At 37.6% G+C, this 21,732-nt stretch overlaps 1 protein-coding gene across 1 annotated transcript in view; it reads left to right on the forward strand.

Moving 5' to 3' along the window:
- Nucleotides 1–4,016: 4,016 nt before the first annotated feature.
- The window catches only part of LOC148834782 (disintegrin and metalloproteinase domain-containing protein 12-like), a 90,232-nt gene continuing 72,516 nt past the window's right edge, over nt 4,017–21,732 (forward strand). Inside the window, exons 1-2 of the mRNA XM_088916657.1 lie at nt 4,017–4,128; nt 19,251–19,372. Of these exons, the coding sequence (XP_088772783.1) occupies nt 4,017–4,128; nt 19,251–19,372 (234 nt within the window). The remainder of the gene's footprint in view (nt 4,129–19,250; nt 19,373–21,732) is intronic.

Here is a 21,732-nt window from a genome sequence, read left to right on the forward strand (position 1 = left end):
TATACTGTAAGTCCTGAGCTTCAGAAAAGTGGGTGCAACTCAAATGTTAAGAGGTACTAGTTAGTTGTTTATATAAAAGGTAGTCTGATAATCTCTTTGTTTCCTTCTAGTACATCTTGGTACAGTTTGGGAGAGACATTTTTTTCAAACAGGTTGAGTTTCAAATATATTTTAAAAAATGATTACTCTGCATACAGAAATTAGTTCAATATAAGAAGAAATACATGTATATTGTATTAGTGTTGTAAAAACAGTTACTTTAGTTAACAATGCAATGTACTGCAAGAAATTAATTTGCTTCAACTGACATTTGTTATACATTGTGCAAGGCAATATATTCCTAAAAATCCCTCTTAATTTAAACCACCAAAGAATTGCTTTTCATAGTTTGGAACGTTGAAAACAACAAATCTGTCCCACCAAACCCTTTAAGTCTGTTTTTAGTACCGGTCAATAATGAAAACACCTACTTCAGCTGCCAGCACCTTTCATTTAAAACATAAGTTAAAAATAGTTTTTTATTGTCCCCAAAACAATTATTATTGCTCCCACTGTTGAGCAGATAGAGAAAATGTTATTCAAAGCTTTCTGAAACCTGAATTCAATGATTTTAATGATATCCCATGCAGTAAATTGCAAGTACTGTAGACCAGCACATTCCTAGCACTGACCTGTTCAAACACTGATTTTATGTGATAAAGTCCTATTACCTGGACTGACAAGCTTAGCAGGGATTAGCATCAACCAGCACAAAGCGTACTGTAGGTACAAGCAGTTTAAGCCAGTCACAGCCAATGTTTTTCCTCGCTGTTGCAGATTCACCATTCAAACGTGGATCATCAGATGTCAGTCAATATGTCTGTACACTTCAAGGCACATGCCACTATCCAACAGGCCAGTCTGTAACAACGGCTGGGAAGGAGACTATCTACCATCCAAGGAAAGAGCTAAGTCCTGCCTCTTTGGCCAATCCGGGGGGGGGGGGGGCAGGCTTCGGGCTCTCTATTTAGCCATCTGTGTATCAACAGAGCCTCTAATTGGCTGCCGGACGAGCAGCCAAGATCCACAGGCAATAAAGTTTCTATGTAATTTCTACAGAAAAGCCCAACACGTAAAAGCAGACAAAAGACAGGCATGTAAGCCATTCTTCAGAACTATCTTGCAAGTACAAATATAAACCAGGATAGTTTTGGAACAAGGATTTATAGACACATGAGAGTCTATATGAATACGACAAACCTTTACCAAAGTACAGGCAGATGTTCCAAATAACATTTCCTCAAGTGTGAAGCATGACTTAGCCTGGGCACGCAAAGGCTGGACCAAAACTGACTCACAGATCTGTATTAATGAAGCAACTAATGATAACAACTAATGTTTACAGAAATGTTTTGCAGAAGAAAACACTTCCTTACTATTCTAAAAGTTCTCAAGAAGAGGCAGGAACCCATTCTGGCTGCAGTGATACTGTACATCTCAAATTATCACACAAAGAGTTTGGTAAGATCTACAGGTCACATGCTTCATGCAGCTATAGTTGCACTTGCACAAAGCAATAAATAAATACTGATTTTTACACTCTGAAATGTACATTTCCCATGTGGGCCCTAATGCCCCCGTATAGTGACGGGGACAGTATACTGTAAACAGGTGCCGTCCTTCAGATGAGATGTAAAACCGAGGTCCTGGCTCTCTGTGGTCATTAACAATCCCAGGGTATTTCTAAAAAAGAGTAGGGGTGTAACCTTGGCGTCCTGGGCAAATTTCCCATTGGCCCTTACCAATCATGGCCTCCTAATAATCCCCATCTATGAATTGGTTTCATCACTCTGTTGTCCTCCCCACTGATAGCTGATGTGTGGTGAGCTTTCTGGTGCCAGGTGGATGCTGCACATTGGTGGTGGTGGAGGGGAGTCCCCATTACCTGTCAAGCGCTTTGAGTGGAGTGTCCAGAAAAGCGCTATATAAGAGTAAGCAATTATTCTAATAATATGATATCTATTTTGCCTTTTATTCAATACCTTTCCACGCTTCCTCCAGCATGTTTGTTCAGAATGACATCCCAATAATAATGAGCAAAGTCATCTAATCTAAAGTGGTAACTATGGGCATCACAGAGGACTTCAGGTTCTGGCACAGCCTTTTTTCCAGCTGCATCACCTCAGCAGATCTCTGCTCCTATGGTACCTAGATAACCAGCAAGCACAGAGTGGGTTAACAAGGGCTGGCTGCTCGGACAACAGGTGCTGTTGATAAGTTATGGGTCAGCCAATGATCGTATATTGTTGACCAGCCTTATATTATTTTGGCCCCTACAAATGATCTGCTTTGAATAAAAAAGGACAATTAGGTCAACCTTTTTTTTAGATCTGTTAGTGTCATTAAGCACAAAGAACATTGCAGTGTGTATTAACGAAAACAGATGTTAGAGAGAGAAAATGAAGTGACTTTACTGTGGACTCAAAGGCTATGATCGATATCTCTGTAATCATATACTGTACATACACCCATCTCAATGGGGTGTGGAACTCTGAGGGCAGGGTAGGATGACATAATCTATCCCATTGAAGACCAAAAACACAGACACAAAAATGAGGACTGCATATGTGAGGATTCTGCACAGATTTCTGGACCTCGGACCTATTTTCGATTTATTTTCCAACTGCTTTCTCCAATATAGGATTGCAGGGGAGCCAAAGCCTATCCCAGCAGGCAAAGGGAGAGATGCAGGATATATCCTGGATGAGAAGCCTGTCTATCACAGGGCAGGCACATACTGTACACATGCACACACACACCAATCTTCCCAGAAGCAACCTAACCTACCAGCACATCTTTTGACTGTAGGAGGAAACTTGGAGCACCCTGAGGATACCTACATGAACAAGGGGTGAAAAAACAAACTCCGTGCAGACAGCACCCCATGTCCAGGATTGAACCCAAGCCCCCAGCACTGCAACGCAGCAATGTTAACCTCTGTGCCAACTGTATACATATATACATACTGTAATTCTTTATTTTGTATTGACATTGGCCCAAAGCTTGCTGGTTAACTGGGTACATCCAGGTTAAATTGAAAGTTGTTAAATACAAACTAAAAATGAATCTAAATTTGGGGTTGATCATTAACTTACAGGTTCAATTTGCAGGTTATCACTGAACCTCGTGAGATGAATACGGAATCAGCTTCTTCCTTTAGTACTAATTGTACAATTGAAAAAGAAAGAGACCGTCAAATAATATTTATTTTCAACAAAGAATAGAAATGAAAAGAAGGCTTCAAAGCACAGTATTTTTAATGTCATTCTAAAACAGCAATTAAGCTATACTTATTACATTTTACATATTACATTAACATGCTGAACTCGGTGTACAAAAATGTGCAGAATTGTCAGACTATTTACAGTAAATATTATTTGATATCATTGATCAAATGATCCTCAAAAAATCATTTTAAGATAATACTCGATAAGACGTTAAAATATTACTTGAATTACAAAAAAATATATAACATCACCAAAAGCCATCGTTATTTAATACGTGCTAAAGAACCTTTTTTATTTCGCTTCTTGGGAGCAAATACAGCACATTCGCGAGGCTCACAAATCTGTTGGGATCGTTCGGCTTTAGGACCTCGCGGAATCCTCTGCTTAAAACACATGCGAGGACCGAAGACAAGACTTTGTTCCATAAAGAGAGCTTAACCGATGTCAGTTTGGTAGATTCAATTGTCTGCTTTTCCTTTCATCCTTCTCACTAACAATCTAATGTATGGTTTCTAAACCGGAGAGGCGGACGTCCTACCTTTGTGTTTTGAAAACCGTTGGCTAAAAAGTTCATGACAGCAGTAGTATCGTATAGCCAGAAGTCTGAGTAGGATTTGTTGGGTTTTTTTTAGGAGTTGATCATATTGCAGGAAATCACTCACATCCTGAACATCAGCTGCCTGGCTTTATATTATGCTCATGCTGCCGTGATTTCAGCTGATCGGTTATCATCAACCCAAGCCGGACAACATGACAAACCGGCGATGGAATGAAAACTTCGTCTTTTTCACCGCCCTCCAGGTTCTGTCACTTGTAACAACGAGGTGCTTCTCTGTCAAGCCACCAACTGAAGCACCTGAAGGTAAGATGAGCAGTGAAAGCCAGATCTTAAGAATACTAATTAGAAAAGTGTCAATTATGATTGAAATCGCAAAGACTCAACGCAGTGGTTACTTTGTATTTGTAATATTTTTTTTTGCCGTTTTAGAAAGTTTCCACATCTATTTGCAGAGTGCGGTGCATTCATAAACATAAGTTTTGGAAATATACACAGCTTGAAAAGTTGAGTTTTGCAATGAAAAACTGTCAAAAAGAGAATTTTATCTCCTTAGTGTTTGACACGTTGATGCCCTGAAAAATGCATTAGGCAAATTGTTCTGGGTTTGTGGTCTGGTGATACCAAAGCTTCGTGTTATATGGAATAAGGTTAGTGAAGCAGTTATCTGCATCATTCTTTAAAATGAATCATCACATACAGTGTGTACTATTTCTGTTTAAATAAGTAAAGTAAAGTAGTAAGTAAAACTACTGTGATAGAAGATGTCATCTTTTATTCCCTGTGTTTGATGAAGACTGTCTTGATTTCTGTTGCATTTTTGTGGCAGGGGTCAATTTGTCTGCAAATGTGGATCTTTCTATAACACTCTTCTTTTATTGTAATTTTACAGTCATTATTTTTAACATACTGTAAATACTGTAGCTGTTTATTCCCAATTAATTATGTAAGTGTATGAGCATGAGATACATTTTATCTGAAAGATAAATGTGTAAAAATGAATATACAGTATAAATACAAAGCAATGCTGTATTTGTTCTGTGGACCCATATTGTCTATTGTAGGACAGGCCGATTGAGAGAAATAGGATCTAGTCAAGGGAATGGATGACTGCTGTCACCTATCTTTCAGAGACACAGGGTTTTCCTTTACTCTCTTGATAGCAAAAGCACATGTGAGACTTGCATCTGCAATGGCAATCCAACCTTTGAGAACTTCCCCTTTGATCCATATTCCATGTGCAGTTGGTTAGAAATACTTGTTGTTTTGTACAGTGAACACATATAAAATCAAATGCATCGCTTAGTACATAAAGCATTGTTTTATTCTTGTTTAGTTGGACCCAAGCCTTAGGAAGCAGCCATAAACTGAGGTTCACAGAGAAGCTCAGTAAATACCGGAAATGTAAATGGAATGAAATTTATTATATCTTGTGCACCTGCATACCATGTGCACCTTGCATTTGAAGAACATGTTGCATGTTTCTCCACCCACAATATTTTAGATCTGCACTGCAAACAATTCAAAACGTCACAAGCAATGTAGTCCAGAGCTCTATGAATGCTTCATGTTTCAGGTTTGCAAAGGCATAAATAAATACATGTCTCTAGCAAAATGCTAAAATGTAAAGAATTACTTGCTGGGGGTTATATTGTATGATGCATAACTACAAGTGTCAAATAAAAAGGTTTTCCATTTTTGAAGTCTAATAATGTTTGGGATATGTAATATGTGGTAGTTTATTGCCTCTCTGTTAATTGTATGGTACAATTCCTATATAACTCTGAACACTTCTGTAACTGGCATCAAAGAAACACATGTGTAACCTCAAATGTAGAGACATAGAGGTCAGTTAGCACTGGATACATTTTGGACACGTGAGTCAAAAAACAACATCATTTTTGCTACCATGAAGACAAAATATAGAATATAGATCTATCTGTTAATGATGTGGAAAAGCAGTTCTTTACCAATTATTTATTTAGATTAATGTACTATGGTTTACTGTGGTTAATGTAAATTAGCCATGGCCTGCAGAGCTGATGGTGACCAGGTCTGCTGAGCACTTTGGCTTCCCAGGCAGCCTCAGAGCCAGAGGGGCTGTTGTAAAACCGATTTCAGTTCAGTGTGCAGGACTCATTAGTTTCCACCTAGAATCTACATGTCAGCTGTTGAGTGTAGCCACATCATTTACTGTTCCAAAGCCTCTTAGTTCATGAATTCCATTTAATATCAAAAAGGGCAATTGCAAAATATATTGTTTAAAAACAATTTCACAATGATAATAATAATAACAACAACAATAATAATAACAAACATACTTTTATTATATTAACACATCACCTTTCTAACCTTTGTGCATTAGTCAATTATTGTACTATTTTAATATGATGTCCGACTTTGAAAACTATTCAACAATACCCTGACTTTTATCCACCCCCATCCCCTCCACTTCAAAAGCAAAATATCTATCTGCAGTCATTGAGATCAAGGGAATTCCCATGACAGTAACAGGCAATGTGGAAAACTGACCAGGGAGTTTGCTTAAAACTAGAAAAAAAGTTTATCAAGCATGTAAGAAACAAGCATATCCAGACAGAGCAACACAAAATATTTATTCAGATTTTCCCTGCCTCTACTGTACATCCTCACACTTTATATGATCTAGTTGTCCATTAAATGTGTTTATGAGATCAAGATGTTGTCTGTCTTATATTGAAGGTATGTGAACATATCTCAAAATAAACTATATGTATTTTTAAACCACGTGTTCTTAAACATTCCTAGTAAAACATCTAAAGTAACAGCTCACTGCATTATGATGAATCATTTTTCCTGGGTGGCAAACATGCCCGGGTAAAATGTTCAAGCAGGAGATGAAATGGAGGTTCAGGCCTTGCCTGAATGGTGAATGGTGTGGCCCCAAGGTGAGGTGTTCATGACCCAGTGGGTCTGCTCTGGGCCTAGACCTAGAGTATGGTTTAAGAACCCGGGCCTATACTGTTTTACATTGGAGGCCTCAGAATATTGAAGCCAGGAGTGAGAAGCACTTTGTTAAATATGAAATCTACTGTAATAAATAATAATAAACTTATTCATTTTAAATAGTGCCTTTAAAAGTGACTTCTCAAAGTGCTTTACAGTAGGAAGAAACGCACACAATGAGCGGTGACAGCAGAATTACATAAGTACAATAAGGGTTTGGAATACAATAGGGAAGCATAGGGCCAGACACAGAACCAGTTAAAAAAGCCCTTCTTAAGAAGAAGGTTTTGTGTCTTGAAAGTGCTCAGGGAAGGCGACTCTCTGATTTCCTTAGGGATAGAATTAGAATTTAAGTGCTTTGGGGTGTAAAAAGAGAAGGTACAGTACTGTGTTTATAGATTATATTAAACAGCCATAACATAACAGGTCGTTTTCAAACTTTTGATGGCAGGACATGGTTTAAATATCATGATGACCTTTAAGGCTATCTTAAGGCTATTCTTCTTAGATGTTTTCTTAGGAAATCTTAGGTTTATGAAAGGCATTAAGTACAGCTACTTAAATCTGAGTTCACTTGCTTGTTTTCATGTACACCATTGTTTGTACATGTTGGCACAGGGAATTCAGGTTACCCTGTTTGAAGACATACATTGGAAGCGCATTGGTGACTGGACAGTTGGAAGGCACTATCAATTCACAGTAGTTCTGTCAGAATGGCATGAACTTCTGCATGGAGATGGCAAAATGGAGAAAGGCAATACAAAGCAGAAATGCAGTTCCCCACCAAAATGTTCCACATCTGCAGTATTTCAGAATACTCTTAGCACATATTGTCATTTCCTTATGCCAGGAATGTATGTGGTCCCAGGTTAAGCATTCTTTCATTATGAATCAATGCATTGACATTATGAATAGAGCAGCTGATTGTATTTTTATGAGGGATCTGATGGCTGCTTTAGGTTGTCCTGGTGGATCAATTAAACAGCAGTCAGACATGATGGTGGATCATCTGTATTTATAAGCACATGCTGTAATTCAATTCAACTTGATAGTCTGCTTAAAAAAATCAGTGCGCAGTTACTGTCAGTAGTGGTTACCCATCATTTTATTTCAAATGAAAAGAACCATAATGTAATTATTGATCGAGGGAATGAATTTCATCAAATGCAGCATCTACCCCTTACTCCTAACACTGCCTCTACCGATAGCCTGAAAACAGTCGAATCTGGGCTGAGGTCAAGCAGAATTTCTAAAACCCTTTTGGGGTAGTTCTTTCTAGTGTTTTTGAATTAATTGTTTAATCTTCAAATACCTCCTCCAGGGAAAGAACCTTCACTGAACAATTAGCCTCCCTGTCAGGCTTAGTTATATAGGAAGGTACTGGAAAGTGCTAATGTCAACAATTGTGTCCCAGCATAATTAAGGCATCTATCTATGTTCTGTGGAACCCAGACGGTAATAAACTAAAAATATTAAGTTAATGTCAGAGAAATGCAGTTGTTGTTGTTTTTTGCAGAGCACAGTGACATATTATCATTAAAATAGAAAGAGTAAAACAGAAAAGAGTCATTAATAAACAGGATGTCATTACTGTTATATCACTATAATGCATTTTTATTTGTTGAAGATTGTTTTGTGAACAAGTTGAGTAAAACTACTTGGAGAGAAGTAAAGCTGATACTTAGATGCCAATGTGAGATGTGCCAAAGAACTCAGAATAACAAAACTCAAGTACTAAACAAGAATAAATCAAGAACATTTCAGGGACTTACGTGATTGTATTTCATTAATGTTTCTGTCATTAAATATGGAAAAGGTAAAAGGTAACTCTGAAAGCTGTGAAAGACAACCTAACCTTTTAGAAAAACTTAATTGTCTATCTCTTTGTTTCCCCTTTTGTTTTCATACTCTGAGATACTTGTGCATGTTCAAATTTTGAATAATTTCTAAATATGCAAATGGAAAATAAGCTAGTTACAAATGAATTTGGGCATCAAGAATTCAAAAGGTGCATTGACTGTTGTTGATGTCAGAACATATAGGTTATGGTTAAATATAGGTTAAATCTGTTTAGCATTATGCTGTTCAAAAGTAATCTGTTGAGCATCAGAGGGTAAAAGGTTGTAATAATATATGACAGCAAAGCAGGGAACAGAGATGTCCTGCAAAGTAAATGTATCTATTCTCCAGCGGCAGTATATGGTATACTAATAAATAATAATCACAAAAAATTGTGAACTGCATCTCTGTGTACTGTTTATCCAGTCTTCCATATCCAAGAGTTCATTGTCACTGTGAAATGGAGAAACTCTTGAACTCTGTATGTCTATGAGAGGTGGGAGGAAACCAGAGCACCTGGGAAGAACTGACGTAAACAAAGGATAATATGCCAACTCTACCGTCCAGAACGGAGTCCTGCCCCAAACTCTTGGGACTCCGGGAAGCGTACCACTGTGGAGCCCCATAATCATGACAAATAAAGTATATTTTAAAAAGCACTTGCAACTTTGGTAGCACAGAGGTGCAGTGGTTAACGTTGCTGTGTCACCACACGGGGGCCCCGAGTTCACTTTTGGACCTGGGGTGCTATCTACATGGAGTTTGTATGTTCTCCTCATGTTCCCATGGGTTTCCTCTGGGTGCTCCGCTTTCTTCCTGCAGTCCAGAAACAAACTGGTAGATTAGTTGGCTTCTTAGAAAATTGGCCCTGGTGTGAGTGTGTTTTGTGTGTTTGTGTCTGTCTGCTCTGCGTGGATTGGCGTCCCACTCAGGGTGTATCCTGCCTTGTGCCTATTGCTTGCTGGGATAGGATACGGCTCCCTGCAACCCTGAATTGGAAGAAGTAGTCAGAAAATGGATGGGTGGATTGGGTGGATATTGCAACGTTAACAAAAGCACATAAAGCTCAGAAACAGCCAACTGGGTTAAACATGCCTGGGGACTCTGCTAGCATTTGTAAAAAATGTTCTTTCCCCATTCCAAGTTTTCTCGTTCAATATGCATGTATTGCTCTCTGTGGTACTGTATGTGGGTATTTGAATCTGTTTTTTAGATAAATTGCATTTGGGACTTTATGAATTAGAATCAAAAGCGCTGTTGTATTTAAGATGTTTAGTCCTATTGTTTTTTTAATTTATTAGCAGTTTCTCCCTATTAGAATAAGTGGTGACACAAATGCTTTGAAGTATAGCCTTTGCAAATTCCCTACTTAGTCACATAGCAATTTATTTTTTTAAGTGCTAACAAAAGCTATTTGTCTGAAGTCAAGAGGAAGGATTTAAATGAAACAGGTTTACTGTAGAGAACTGTGTTTATAAAGAAGCTCTCAGAAATTGGCAAGATGGAGAAGAACAGACCAAATAATGAAAGCCAATTTTTTTCGACTCATTAGAAGTGGAAAAGCACAACAGTTTCAACATTTGAGCTGTGAAACAAATTCTCCAAATGCACGTTGTGAAACTCCAAAGCAATGCATGTTACAAATAATTTGAATGCCAAGTTTTACCTTTAAATGGTGTTAATGTTCTGGATCTTTATAAACCTTTGTAAATGTATTTTAAAAAAGTTTCCCTCAAAAGAATTGAGGTCTGGTATGAATTGCAAAAAGGAACTGTAGTAGAACTGGTTTCTTTACAGAGAACTGTGTTCCAGTGAAAAGGTAAAGGTCTGCAGTGATATAAATTATGTAGATTAAAAAATAATAGCTAATGTTGGTGAATATGAACTGCTGAAAGCTTTAAGGTAAAAACTGAGAAAGAATAATCTATGACTGTGCATGGAAAGCCGTTAAGTGGATCATGCACAACCCCCTTAAAGATGCATAGTAAAATTGTGTTTGCCCTTCTCAACAGAGATGTGCTACAAAGGTCAGAGTTCAGCTGATGCCTTTTCTCTTTTTCTTCAAGTAATTTAGAGATCCCTTCTAAATAACTGTTGGACCCAAGAATAATAATTTCATTTTTACTGGATTGGTTTAATCTCTTGAGTTTAATGCTCCTCACAGAATCATCAGAAGGAAAATTAAACAGAAGTATGAATCTGTGTTTTTTTTATGCTCATAATTGTCCTGTGAGTAATTCTGCTCTGTTGCATTTGAAACAGGAAAATATCCTATTAATGTGAAGTCTTGATGCAAGTGCTGGGTGTCAGATGGGGTACAGTTTGTATTTGTCGTCTGGCTTGCTTTCTGATGCTACATTTACATTTCTTTTTGCAGACCTTGCACAGTCCAGAAAGAAGTGGACAGGCGCGTAATGTGGAAATTAAAAGAAAAAACAAGGCTTTTACAAACAGTTCTGTATTTGAAGGTTCTGTTTCCAGCTACCCCCCAAAAAAACACAATCTTTGTGGTTGTGGTGACCAAAGCTTTGACCTGCTAAATGCTCTCTGCTCAGAAGCTGTGGTCTTGTGGCGGACCAAACCATACACCCAGTGATTATGTCACACACACACACATATGAAGCCTGCTGCTTCCCTTCCCTGAGGACTGAAGGGTCTCATCACTGCATCCTCAAATCACATCAACACCTAACACACTTCTGGGATGCAGACACAAAGCCATGAGACAAAGCTATATGTTTTATATTTCACTCTAGAAAATGACATTGAGGTGAAGTGTCTGCTTGTCAGTCTATGCATTCCCTTGAGATGCTCAGGACTTATTTTTTCTTTATGCGTCTGATGAAAGTATTGTAGGATATTGATGTCATGACACTGGCTGAGATTTATTAGTGAGTGCTTTCTTTAGTCAGGAGCTGTGATAATAAGACAGAAAAAGAAGAGCACAAAGCTGCTGTCACTGACGTCCTACTGTCATCCACTGCACATTAGCCATGTCATTATAAGAGAGCTGAAACATTTTTGTAGTCATTGCGGCTGTTAATATAGATTTAAAATAACAGCATATGGGTGACTAAGATAACGCTTTCTTCAAATGTCTGAGTTTGACTGGATTTTCGCTTTGAGTCCCTGCCAAAGCATGTGCTTTCCATGACCGACAAGAGTCAGATGGTTTTCTAAATGAAATCCTTTATTAGCTCCAGATTAAGGGCTTTCACACAATTATATTACAGAAGCTCACAGACAGGAGCAATCCGACTGCCGCAGGATACCAGCTGTAGATTGTAAGCAGTGAAATTTTATGAGCAATATCAGCACCATTCCCAGAACCCTGCTGTAATGACCTTTCAGTGTGAGGTCAGTGCCAGCTAGCTGACACAGATATCATTTTGATAATTGATAATGCTGAAGCAAGCATAAACTCAGCTTCCTGGACCTGTCAGTCTTGAAGATTCTTTGAGCTGGTGGAATTTGAAGAACTGTGTTAGTCAAAATGTCCAATAGAGGGAGCATTTCTGCACAACTTATTTTTGGAGATTACATCAGACCTGGGGTTCTGAGGAAATGTGTATTTTTGTTATTATTTCTGTCCAATGCCAATTATTATCTCCTTTCAAAGATATAATATAAAGATATTTTCAGGAGGACTGAGTATAATAACTGTTATTATTGTGATGCTTAAAATTGTAATAACCTATCTGGCATACAGACTCAGAACTGTAGAAAAACAGTAGATAGCTTTTTAGAGAAACAGTGTTTTGATATGAATTAAGATGTCCAAATTTAGGAAAGAAACAGAAGGCCTGCATTGTTCTATTCTTTGTCAGTTTTGTTAATTTTCGCTTAATTTTCTTCCAAACATGGAAGCTCAGATTTTTTTTCTTTGTATTAAAATCCCTGTTAAAATGCAACTTGCATTGCAGATAACACCACGAGTCAGACATTCTGATTTATGTTTATCTGTTACAAGACTGAAGGCTTGTTGCAGTGTTTTCTTGAACTTTGGAAAATCAACCAGAATGTAAGCCCATTTCTGATTCCCCAGCGTGATGAAGGGATGTGCTTGGTGGGATCAGAACCGGGCAATATAGTAGATAACACAGAAGAAACAGCAGGTGCTTCAGCTGTGGGTGTGAAGGTTGTATGAATCTCTTCAACACGGATTATGGCCTGTTGAAAACAAGGTGGTAAGACCACTTAATACATGTTTCCGGTGTTATTCCAGTAGGGAGAAAGATAGCTTGTGGTTCTAGGAGCTCCTCTGGGATCAGTGTGCCGTAATGACAGGGTATGGGTGATCCCTCCAGGGCAGGCTCTCCTTTCAGCATTATCTCACAAGATCTGGCTTTTATGGGGACCTTTGGGTATAGGGGTATTTACTCAGTCTTATGTTACCAGCAGAGATGTTTGAGATGGAGAGAATCCAAGATTAACACCCGTTTTGTGGTTTAGCTTTATAATTACCCCATATGCACTTCTACCAGCTATTGAGGCGTTATCACTCAACAAGGTAAGGAGGAGTACAGCCTGTGGACATTAAACACTTCCAGACTATTCCTTACTAAAATCATAGTCTGAATATAAAAAACTCCCAAATAACAGTGCTTACCTCACTGAGTCTTGGGACTTTATGATTAATGCGTGAATGGACAGCATTCCCATTTAAATTACTAAAATGTCTCCCTTACTAAATTAAGGTCAAGGAAGGACAGTATAAGTATCAGAATATAAAAGTCAGGGCCACTACTCACAAGGAAAATGTTTTAATTTATTGTCGCATGTTTATGTCGAAATGATCTGGGTAGTTGCCTAAGGTGTAAATAGGATTTTCACTGTTTCTGTACCATAATTAAATTTGATTACTGTATGGTCTTATTGAGGGCGCAAAAACTCTTGTAGAACCTGTGGTGTCTTTGAAAGAAGACCTCAAACTCAGGCCCCATCTGCTTCAGTTTTGGAGTGCACTACGTGATCTTGCTGCAGCCAGCTGGGAGTGCCCGGGGTGCTCCTCATTGCTGTGGAATAGGGAATAGTAAATCTTTCCATGCATATCGCTGCTCTGACCTCCTGAACTCCATCCCAGGAGAGAAAGTGAATTCAAAGTTAGCAGGGTAGACTAGACTACACTGACAGGACTCTAATATTTGTTTTCCGTGTCTGCTCATACTAACTCCAGCTTTTTCTATTGTTCCTTGCTTTAAAGTATTCTTCTGAGAAAACTAAGATTTTCCTTATATTTAATCACTTGCTCTGATGAACAGATCACCTTGTGCTGTGCAATATATGGTTTTTTAGAGATTCTCTTGAAAAGTCAGTCAATCTGTACTTTACTCTGTAAAGTAGGTGCTGATGGCAAAGCATAGTTTTTGAATAATTCTTGGTACAAGGTAAGAAAAGAGAGGAAATGTCTGGTCTGCATTATACAACTTAAACAAAACTTGGCACCCGAAAGGCCCTTTAAATGGGGTTTAAGAAGTGCTAATTTAAATGGGAGATTTATTGCCCTCTTTTTTTGGGTCTAGGCATCTCAAAACGTTCAGATTGGATTAAGGCACCAACAAAGACAGTGTGACTCTCAGAACTGCTTTTGATCACATTTTGAAGTCTTGCCCTTTAAACCTCCAGTGCCGCGTTCAAAGCAGTTTTGAGTCTTTAAATAGGCTACCCTTCATTTATTGGGAATTATACATTAATTTCAGATGCATGCCAATTTAACGCTATGGTAACATAACCAGTACGTAATTCCTTAAACTTTCTACAGTGCATATCAGAAAATGGGTTTGTTCTGCTTTCCAAGCATAAAGGGTTGTATACAGTGCAGAACAAATGTCAAACTCCTTTAGGTGGTTCATATCTTCCATACAGGTTAATTGCAGCTACTGAGTTAATTACTAGCAATACCCATCTTGGTTAATTATCTGCGTCAAGTGTGCACTTGAAGCATTCTATCCTTTTTCTTTCATCATTTTTACAATTGGATTAATATTTCCTATCTTTGTAGCAGGGTGATTGGGTCTGATCAGTTGCATAAAGTCCTGTAGCACTTTCTCTGTACTACTTTATAATTTTGCCTTTTGCATTAACACTACAATATTCATGAATAATGCAGAATATGATCTGTAATGTGTTTCAATATTTTTTTAATATTGAAATCTGTTTCAATATTTGTTGCAGACCAAAATATCTAACCTGTTGAAGTTCAGTATCTTCCAATATCCGTCTAAATGGTGCAATATTTGTCTGACCTTTTTTAGCATAGTGATCATCCACAAATATAACTATATATTTATAACTATATATAACTATACAAAGCTATACAGAGCTAATGTAGTGGGAGAACAAAGGCTGGGAGGGAGGAGGGGTTAGAGGCAGGAGCAGGGGACAGAAAGAGAGGCCAATCAAGAGGTGTGAATTACCTTTTTACATTACCTTTGCCTACTGCCTTGTCTCTCTCACAGCTGAAGAAGGCTCCACGGCCGAAACGTTGTGTTTTTTCTCTCTTCTTTTTTTCAGCATGGAATAAACCTATTACTTGTTCCTTTGCAGCCTACGCATGCTGACGCAGCTACCCACCTGAATAACTATACAAATATAACTATATATAACTTTATATATCCACAAAGGGTTCAATATATTGGGGAAAATAATAATATCTCAAACTGATTACAAACACTTCACTCTTCACACTACACTTATATATTTGTTTTGGAAAATACATCACTTTGCAGGGTGTTCTAAAGTCAAAGGACTGCTAAATTTTATTTTCTTAAGAGTAGATTAAAAATAACCATCTAAGTGGAGACAAAAATAAAGAGTGTAAAAATAAGTATTTTGCTGATTTCAGATCATTATTGAAAATAAGAACCCTTTATCAATTATCTTCTCTAGTTAAACAAAGGGCTAAAAATATTAATTTATGACTTTGGATTCCTTTCAGTGAGTAAAAAGCTACATGTACTGTAGCATGTGACACTCTTGGGTTTTATAAAATAACACAAGGGTTCTTGTTGAATTGTGAGCTCTGGGAAAGGGTTGCGGCTGCCATAACCCACTGCCAGCAAAAAATATGGGAACTTCTTTCCGTAATTCCTCAGACTTCCTTTTCGAGATGTTGTGCATGTGAGAATAATTAAGCAATTGAGATTTCCAAGACTTAAGAGAAACCATCTTTTGAACAGCTAGGGAGATTGGAAGCTTGGATACACTGTGATGATGATTTCAAAGGGACCCCCAGTATTACAAAACATTGTCCATATATTCAGTTTAACTTTGACTTACATTACGCAACTTCTTTCCATTTCTGTAACACAAAATAATGCACAAAAATGTATTTAACAATGATATGACCATCAGGATACATAAATGTGGATGCCGGGGTGCTGGTATTAATTCTACTGCAGCCTTATTACAGCGTGTGGCTTCTTTAACTAGCCTTTTTTACAAGATTTAGCTACTTTCCTCAACCAGAATTTTTTATAGATTACTAAATTTAACAAATAGCCATGCTTGGGGAAATAAATTAGTCTGAGACTTATTTTTACACTCTAGTTACAATATTTACAGCTGAGTATTAATTCTTACCATGCATCACATTAGCAAAACTGCCCCCTTTTTAAACTGATCTTGAAGCTAAACTAACAAGACTGTTATTAGACAGGAAATGTTCTACACATACAGTAATGTTACAGTATATTCAAAAAGTATTATGACAAAAGTAATGTAAATGGCAACAGTGGAAGATTCAACATATTTCTTAAACATGACAGTAGTCAGATGGATGTTCAGTATCTTTAGACCACTTATCATTATTTTATGCATATGAAAGAAGAAAATGTTTTATACCCAAGAAGATTGTTTCCCTATTACTTTAGCTTGCATACTGTACAAATCTAAAAACGTTCTGGTGCAGCAGGTTTTCATGGTCATTTCGGCTGGGCTGTTTACACGTCTTTGTCTTTGTGTGTTTGTGCTTTGTCAAAACAAATGTTAGAGGATTTTTGCTTTTAGAACAATGAGCTTCCCACTGAGCTGGAGAGGAGTGGAAAAAGTACCGCAGTTAATGTGGCTGGTGGGGGGCAGGAGGCGTGGAATGGCTCCTGTGGTCAGGCCCAGCAGACTGAGAAGAGGGAATAGTCAGAGACAAAAGGAGGCTCTCTCAACATCTCTGTTTATCGTGGAAAAACATTCACCGAGCCCAAACACATATGTGCACTCACACCCACGCACATATAATCTCACACTCACAGACATATGGGAATGTGTCACTTTCTTAATGCATATTTTCACTGGTACTAATGCAGAGCTAATTTGCTCTTCTCAACTAGAGTGGGCCATAGGTTTTGAAGGCTACAGGTTTAATAATAATAATAATAATAATAATATCAACAATAATGGATCATTCCTAATTATTCTCTCTTCAACCAATTCCCTCCACAACCAATTACAGAGCTCGGAGACTAACTAAGAAGATTCCCAGTTCCCAGTTCAGGAAGGATAAATAAACATAAAGAACTAAACATAAGATAAAAAATGGCAACAATTCTGTGCCAGAAACTAAACAAGTAAGGTGCTAATGAAGACATTGTTGTTTAGACAGGAACCATTCATTTTAAGGAAACCCTGGAACGAATGTCGTTGCCTTTCTCTGGATTGATTCCAGAGAAGATTCTGATTGATTTTTGTATCTTGGTATAGTACTTGCTAACCCTCTTATTTTGGTATGGTCTGGAAACTACACTAGTAGACCAGAATCTAGCTTATTGATATAAACTAGGAAGAGCATTGGTCCTAATATTGAACTCTGTGGTACTCCACTAATTACATAATCCCCACTTATCTGTACTCTTTTTTTCTATTGACCAATTCTCAGTCTAAACATATACATTTCTCCCGAATACCTACTATTTGTAATTTAAGAACTTTATCAAACTCCTTCCAAAAATCTAAATGCAATATATTGTATGCTGTGAGTGTGCCTGTTTGTGTATTACTGTTGTTATTTGTTCAAATAACTATATGAATGTTAATTAAGCAAGATGCAAGATTTGCCCTTTCCTAAATCCCTGTTTACTGTTCCCTGTTATTTCCCTCCAGGTGATCTTTTAGTTCTAATATAGTAGACCTGCATTTTATGCAAAATATTTTTTTATATACAAAATAAATGAAAAATCAAACAATTCAACTCAGTTCAAATCTGGTGTGGCATGCACCTGAGCTACTCTTTGGTTTGGCATATATGTTTGACAAGAATGAATCTTCAGTTCATGCAATTAGAGACAGAGAGAATTATATTTGTGAGAGCTGTGCATCTGCTGTGTTCCTTGCATTTTATTACTACATTTTATTGGATCTATTTTGTATACTGTACAGTACTGCATTTGCCATATTACTGTTTCATAATGCTTTAAACTATATACATACACATACTAATACACTTATGATTGATTTTACTTGTATAAAGGAGGAAAATAGGTGGGTGTAAGGCAGGGAGTTCTGATTATTCGCTATTTTGGGCACACACGCCATGTCAGGAACCTAGCTACTGTACCGTGTAAAAATGCGAGTCTGCTGGAATTGGTTTAATAACTTATGTGTAATAGACATTAGTGTTATGGGCCTATAATTACTTGGTTCAATTATGTCACCCTTTTTATGGATGGGCACTACATTAACAATTCTCGAGTCCATGGAACTGGAGACCCATGATTTGAATAAGAGTGAATTCCCAACTTAAATGCTATGGGTAAACTCAGCTGGGTCAGAAAAACATGAGAAAAAACAAATATTTTTGTTCAAGATTTTTTTTCAGGAACCTTGAAAAGCATGTTCCTGTTCTCTGGTTTCTGAACCATAGATACCACTTAGAAATGTGTGGAGATCAGGACATTCACAACATAACTGTCACATTCTCTTCCTGAGGGCCTGCAAGTGAGGTTGCAAGCCTTGAGGATTGTGGCACCATGCAGGCAGTAGCAAATCAATGACTCTACAGGTAGAGTTCCTTCCTTCCTTTCCAGGCCTTCATGTTGTGCCTCCCCATCAATCAGTCAGTCTACACAACAGTTAGCATATTGTTCTGCATGTCTGTGCCACACTCGATGATGTCCATCAGGGTGGTCTGCGCACTGCTAAAGTGTTCACTGCTAAAGATGAATTGACTCTGCTGCTGGCAAGTTCTCACATACTGTTGTTCCAACATAACAATGACACAAAAGTGTTGTTCACTTGTAAGTAGAGCATATTGGTTGCTATCTGAGATTTTCTGTATTTTCATCAGGCTTAACCTTCAGCAGGTTAAATCACTTCTTTACCCGTGTCCAATTATCTGTCCTACTAGTGAGGTAATTTAGTACTTACTGTATCCAACAGCCAAAATTACTGGAGTGTATCACAGCCAGTTAGCGTCGATCAATTAAAATGGCACCAGAAACATTTAATCAATATCTAAAATCTATATTTGAACTTTTCTAAAAACATATACAGAACTGTAGGCATACATGTTTTGATGCTCAGTTTACTATAGCTTAATAAGCAGTAACAATATACTATTATACTGTATACTATTATTATATACTGTTAATGGTATTGCTTTCCTTTTTGTCTAGGAAATATACTGGATCCATCAAGGCAGCAGAGGACATTAAAAAAACTGGGAAACTACGAAACAATTGTTCCTTTTCTCATAGAAGAAGGAGAGCTTAAACCAATCAGTGAGCTGCATTTCAAGGTAAAGGCATACAAGTTGTACTGTGAGATTCAGGTGGGATTTATTGTCAGGTGATGTACTATACACCATTGTTTGGATTGCTGCAAACTAAAGAAAGATTAAGTGTAGAAAACATTCTTCGCTATAAATACTGTGGCAGTATGTACGCGAAATGTGCTTTTTAATTTAGTCTTGTGTTTTCTCAGTCTTGCAGTTAATACTGTCTGCTCTTTTAAATGCATTAACAGCTGTGCTATAATATGAACTAACTCTTCAGTTCTAAACATTCTAAAGCTATTTCCTTTATGTTTAAGCAATTCTTTATATCATGGATGATAGTGCATTATGTTCTGTGCACATGCATAAATTGTACTCAGAAAACTGTGGTTATACATTTCAGCATGTTCTGAACATTTTATTTTTATGGGATCTTTTACAAATTGAGCACATGTTCAACAACTGAAGTTGTGGTAAAAAAACTGCTTTCAGCTTGGACCTTTTCTCTGGAACCCTAATGAAATGTTTGAAATGCAGGAGCCACTGTGCATGGAGAAAAAGTGACAGACTTTTATAAAATGGGTGTATAACACTCTCACCAGTGATTAAAAAGTAGGATAGGTTTTCCAAGATTTATTATGCAGACATATCATAGGTGAATGAGTTGAATTTGACTTTATGTTTTTTAATTGCAGCTTTTTCCTTAACATACAAAGCTTTACTTTGCTGAAGAAAAATATCCCTGTTAGCAGCCAGATTCTTTTAAAAAAGCATTAAAAAAACTCCTACAGCTGTAAGTACTGTTGGATAACATGAAGATCAAGTTAAAGTTTTTAAAATGGTTTGCCAAATAGATTTAATTCATTTTCTAAATTATTGTAGCCCTATGGCAACCTATTGTAACTTGCGAGTGTGGGTGAAAATGGATCACAGTTAAAGTGTTCATAGGAAAAACAAGGCAAAATACAGCCACTATTGTTTAACCACGTTGAACTGATCCATGACCAGAAGAAGGCATTTAATCAGGTTTAAATTAACTGGTTAGTGTGTGGAAGGCAAGACCTTTTCCTTGTGAAGTAAAAATTTTACAGATGAATCCACTGCACTGATTTAAAATAATCCCTTTTAAAATCTAAGTGTGAGTTTCCTTCTCTACTTTCCTCATGTACACTACTTCCATCATTACAGGTATGTACTACTGTATATGATGTATTGCCTTTTGGATAATAGTGAGGTGGTACAGAGTTAGGGCAACTGTCCATCCCATTTTTGAGGGCCGCAAGCAACAGGACGCCAGTCCATCGCAGGGCACAGATAGACACAAACACACACACTCACACCCGGACCGTTTTTCCTAGAATCCAGTTAGCCTACTAGTAGATCTTTGGACAGTGAAAGGAAACCAGATCACCCAGCGGAAACCCACACAAACACGGGAATAACATACAAAGTCCAAGCAGAGAGCACACCAGGTCAGAAATTAAACCGAGGGCCCCAGCGGTGTGAGGCAGCAATGCTAACCTCGGCGCTGCTGTGCCACCCATGAGGCAACTAGTCATGAGTTAAACTTCTTGGACTAATCTGGCCAATACAAAGTTTACCTGTCCAGATTTGTGTTATTTTGTCAGAAGGAAGTACTTTCAGTACTTTCAGTACTTTCAGTAAGTAAGTACACCACTTACGGTCGCTTCAGTGTTTTCTGACAGGAATACTGTACATGGAGCTTTGTGACGAATCTGCTTGTGTGGAAAACTACAGTATGTGGGAAGTGGAGAAGAATCTGATTGTTTCCCCCTGTCCTCTAAGTGTTGTGGATGTTGATTTATTCATTCTATGACAGGATTCCCAGGGATTATCTGCTAGCAGATAGGCTAGGCCGCTGGCTAGGCCTCTGGGTACTCATGCATGTTGTGTACACATGGGAAGAGCTTACCCAAAATCCCTTTTGGTGCTCTGTGGGAGAGTGTGTCATGAAGTGTCATGATGAAGTGTGACCCCCACCATTTTCATTTTACCAAATTTCTTTTCAGGATACATAACTCAGGGGTGGTGAAAGTTTAGGAAGAATAATACAGCTCTGTATTACAATTTATTGAGACATGACCATAAATTCTGCTCATGAAGTTTGCCTTTATATCTTGAGCAATAATTGTATACAGTAAGTAGTAGCAAATTTAAATTAGTTTGTATGCCATGCATTTCCCTCTTATTAAATTTTAATTTGAGGTTTTACTTGCATTTGTGCTTGTTAAATCAAGAGTGAATAGAAATCATATATGTGCAAAGAGAGAGAAAGAGGAAATGTATTTTGCAGTCTCTGAAGTACATACTTTAAGATAGAAGACACATTTAAAAGTCTTTTATTAAAATAGTATTTACATTAT

Source organism: Atractosteus spatula, chromosome 5 (genome assembly GCF_055471065.1).
Source record: "Atractosteus spatula isolate fAtrSpa1 chromosome 5, fAtrSpa1.hap1, whole genome shotgun sequence".
In the NCBI taxonomy this organism is placed as follows: domain Eukaryota; kingdom Metazoa; phylum Chordata; class Actinopteri; order Semionotiformes; family Lepisosteidae; genus Atractosteus; species Atractosteus spatula.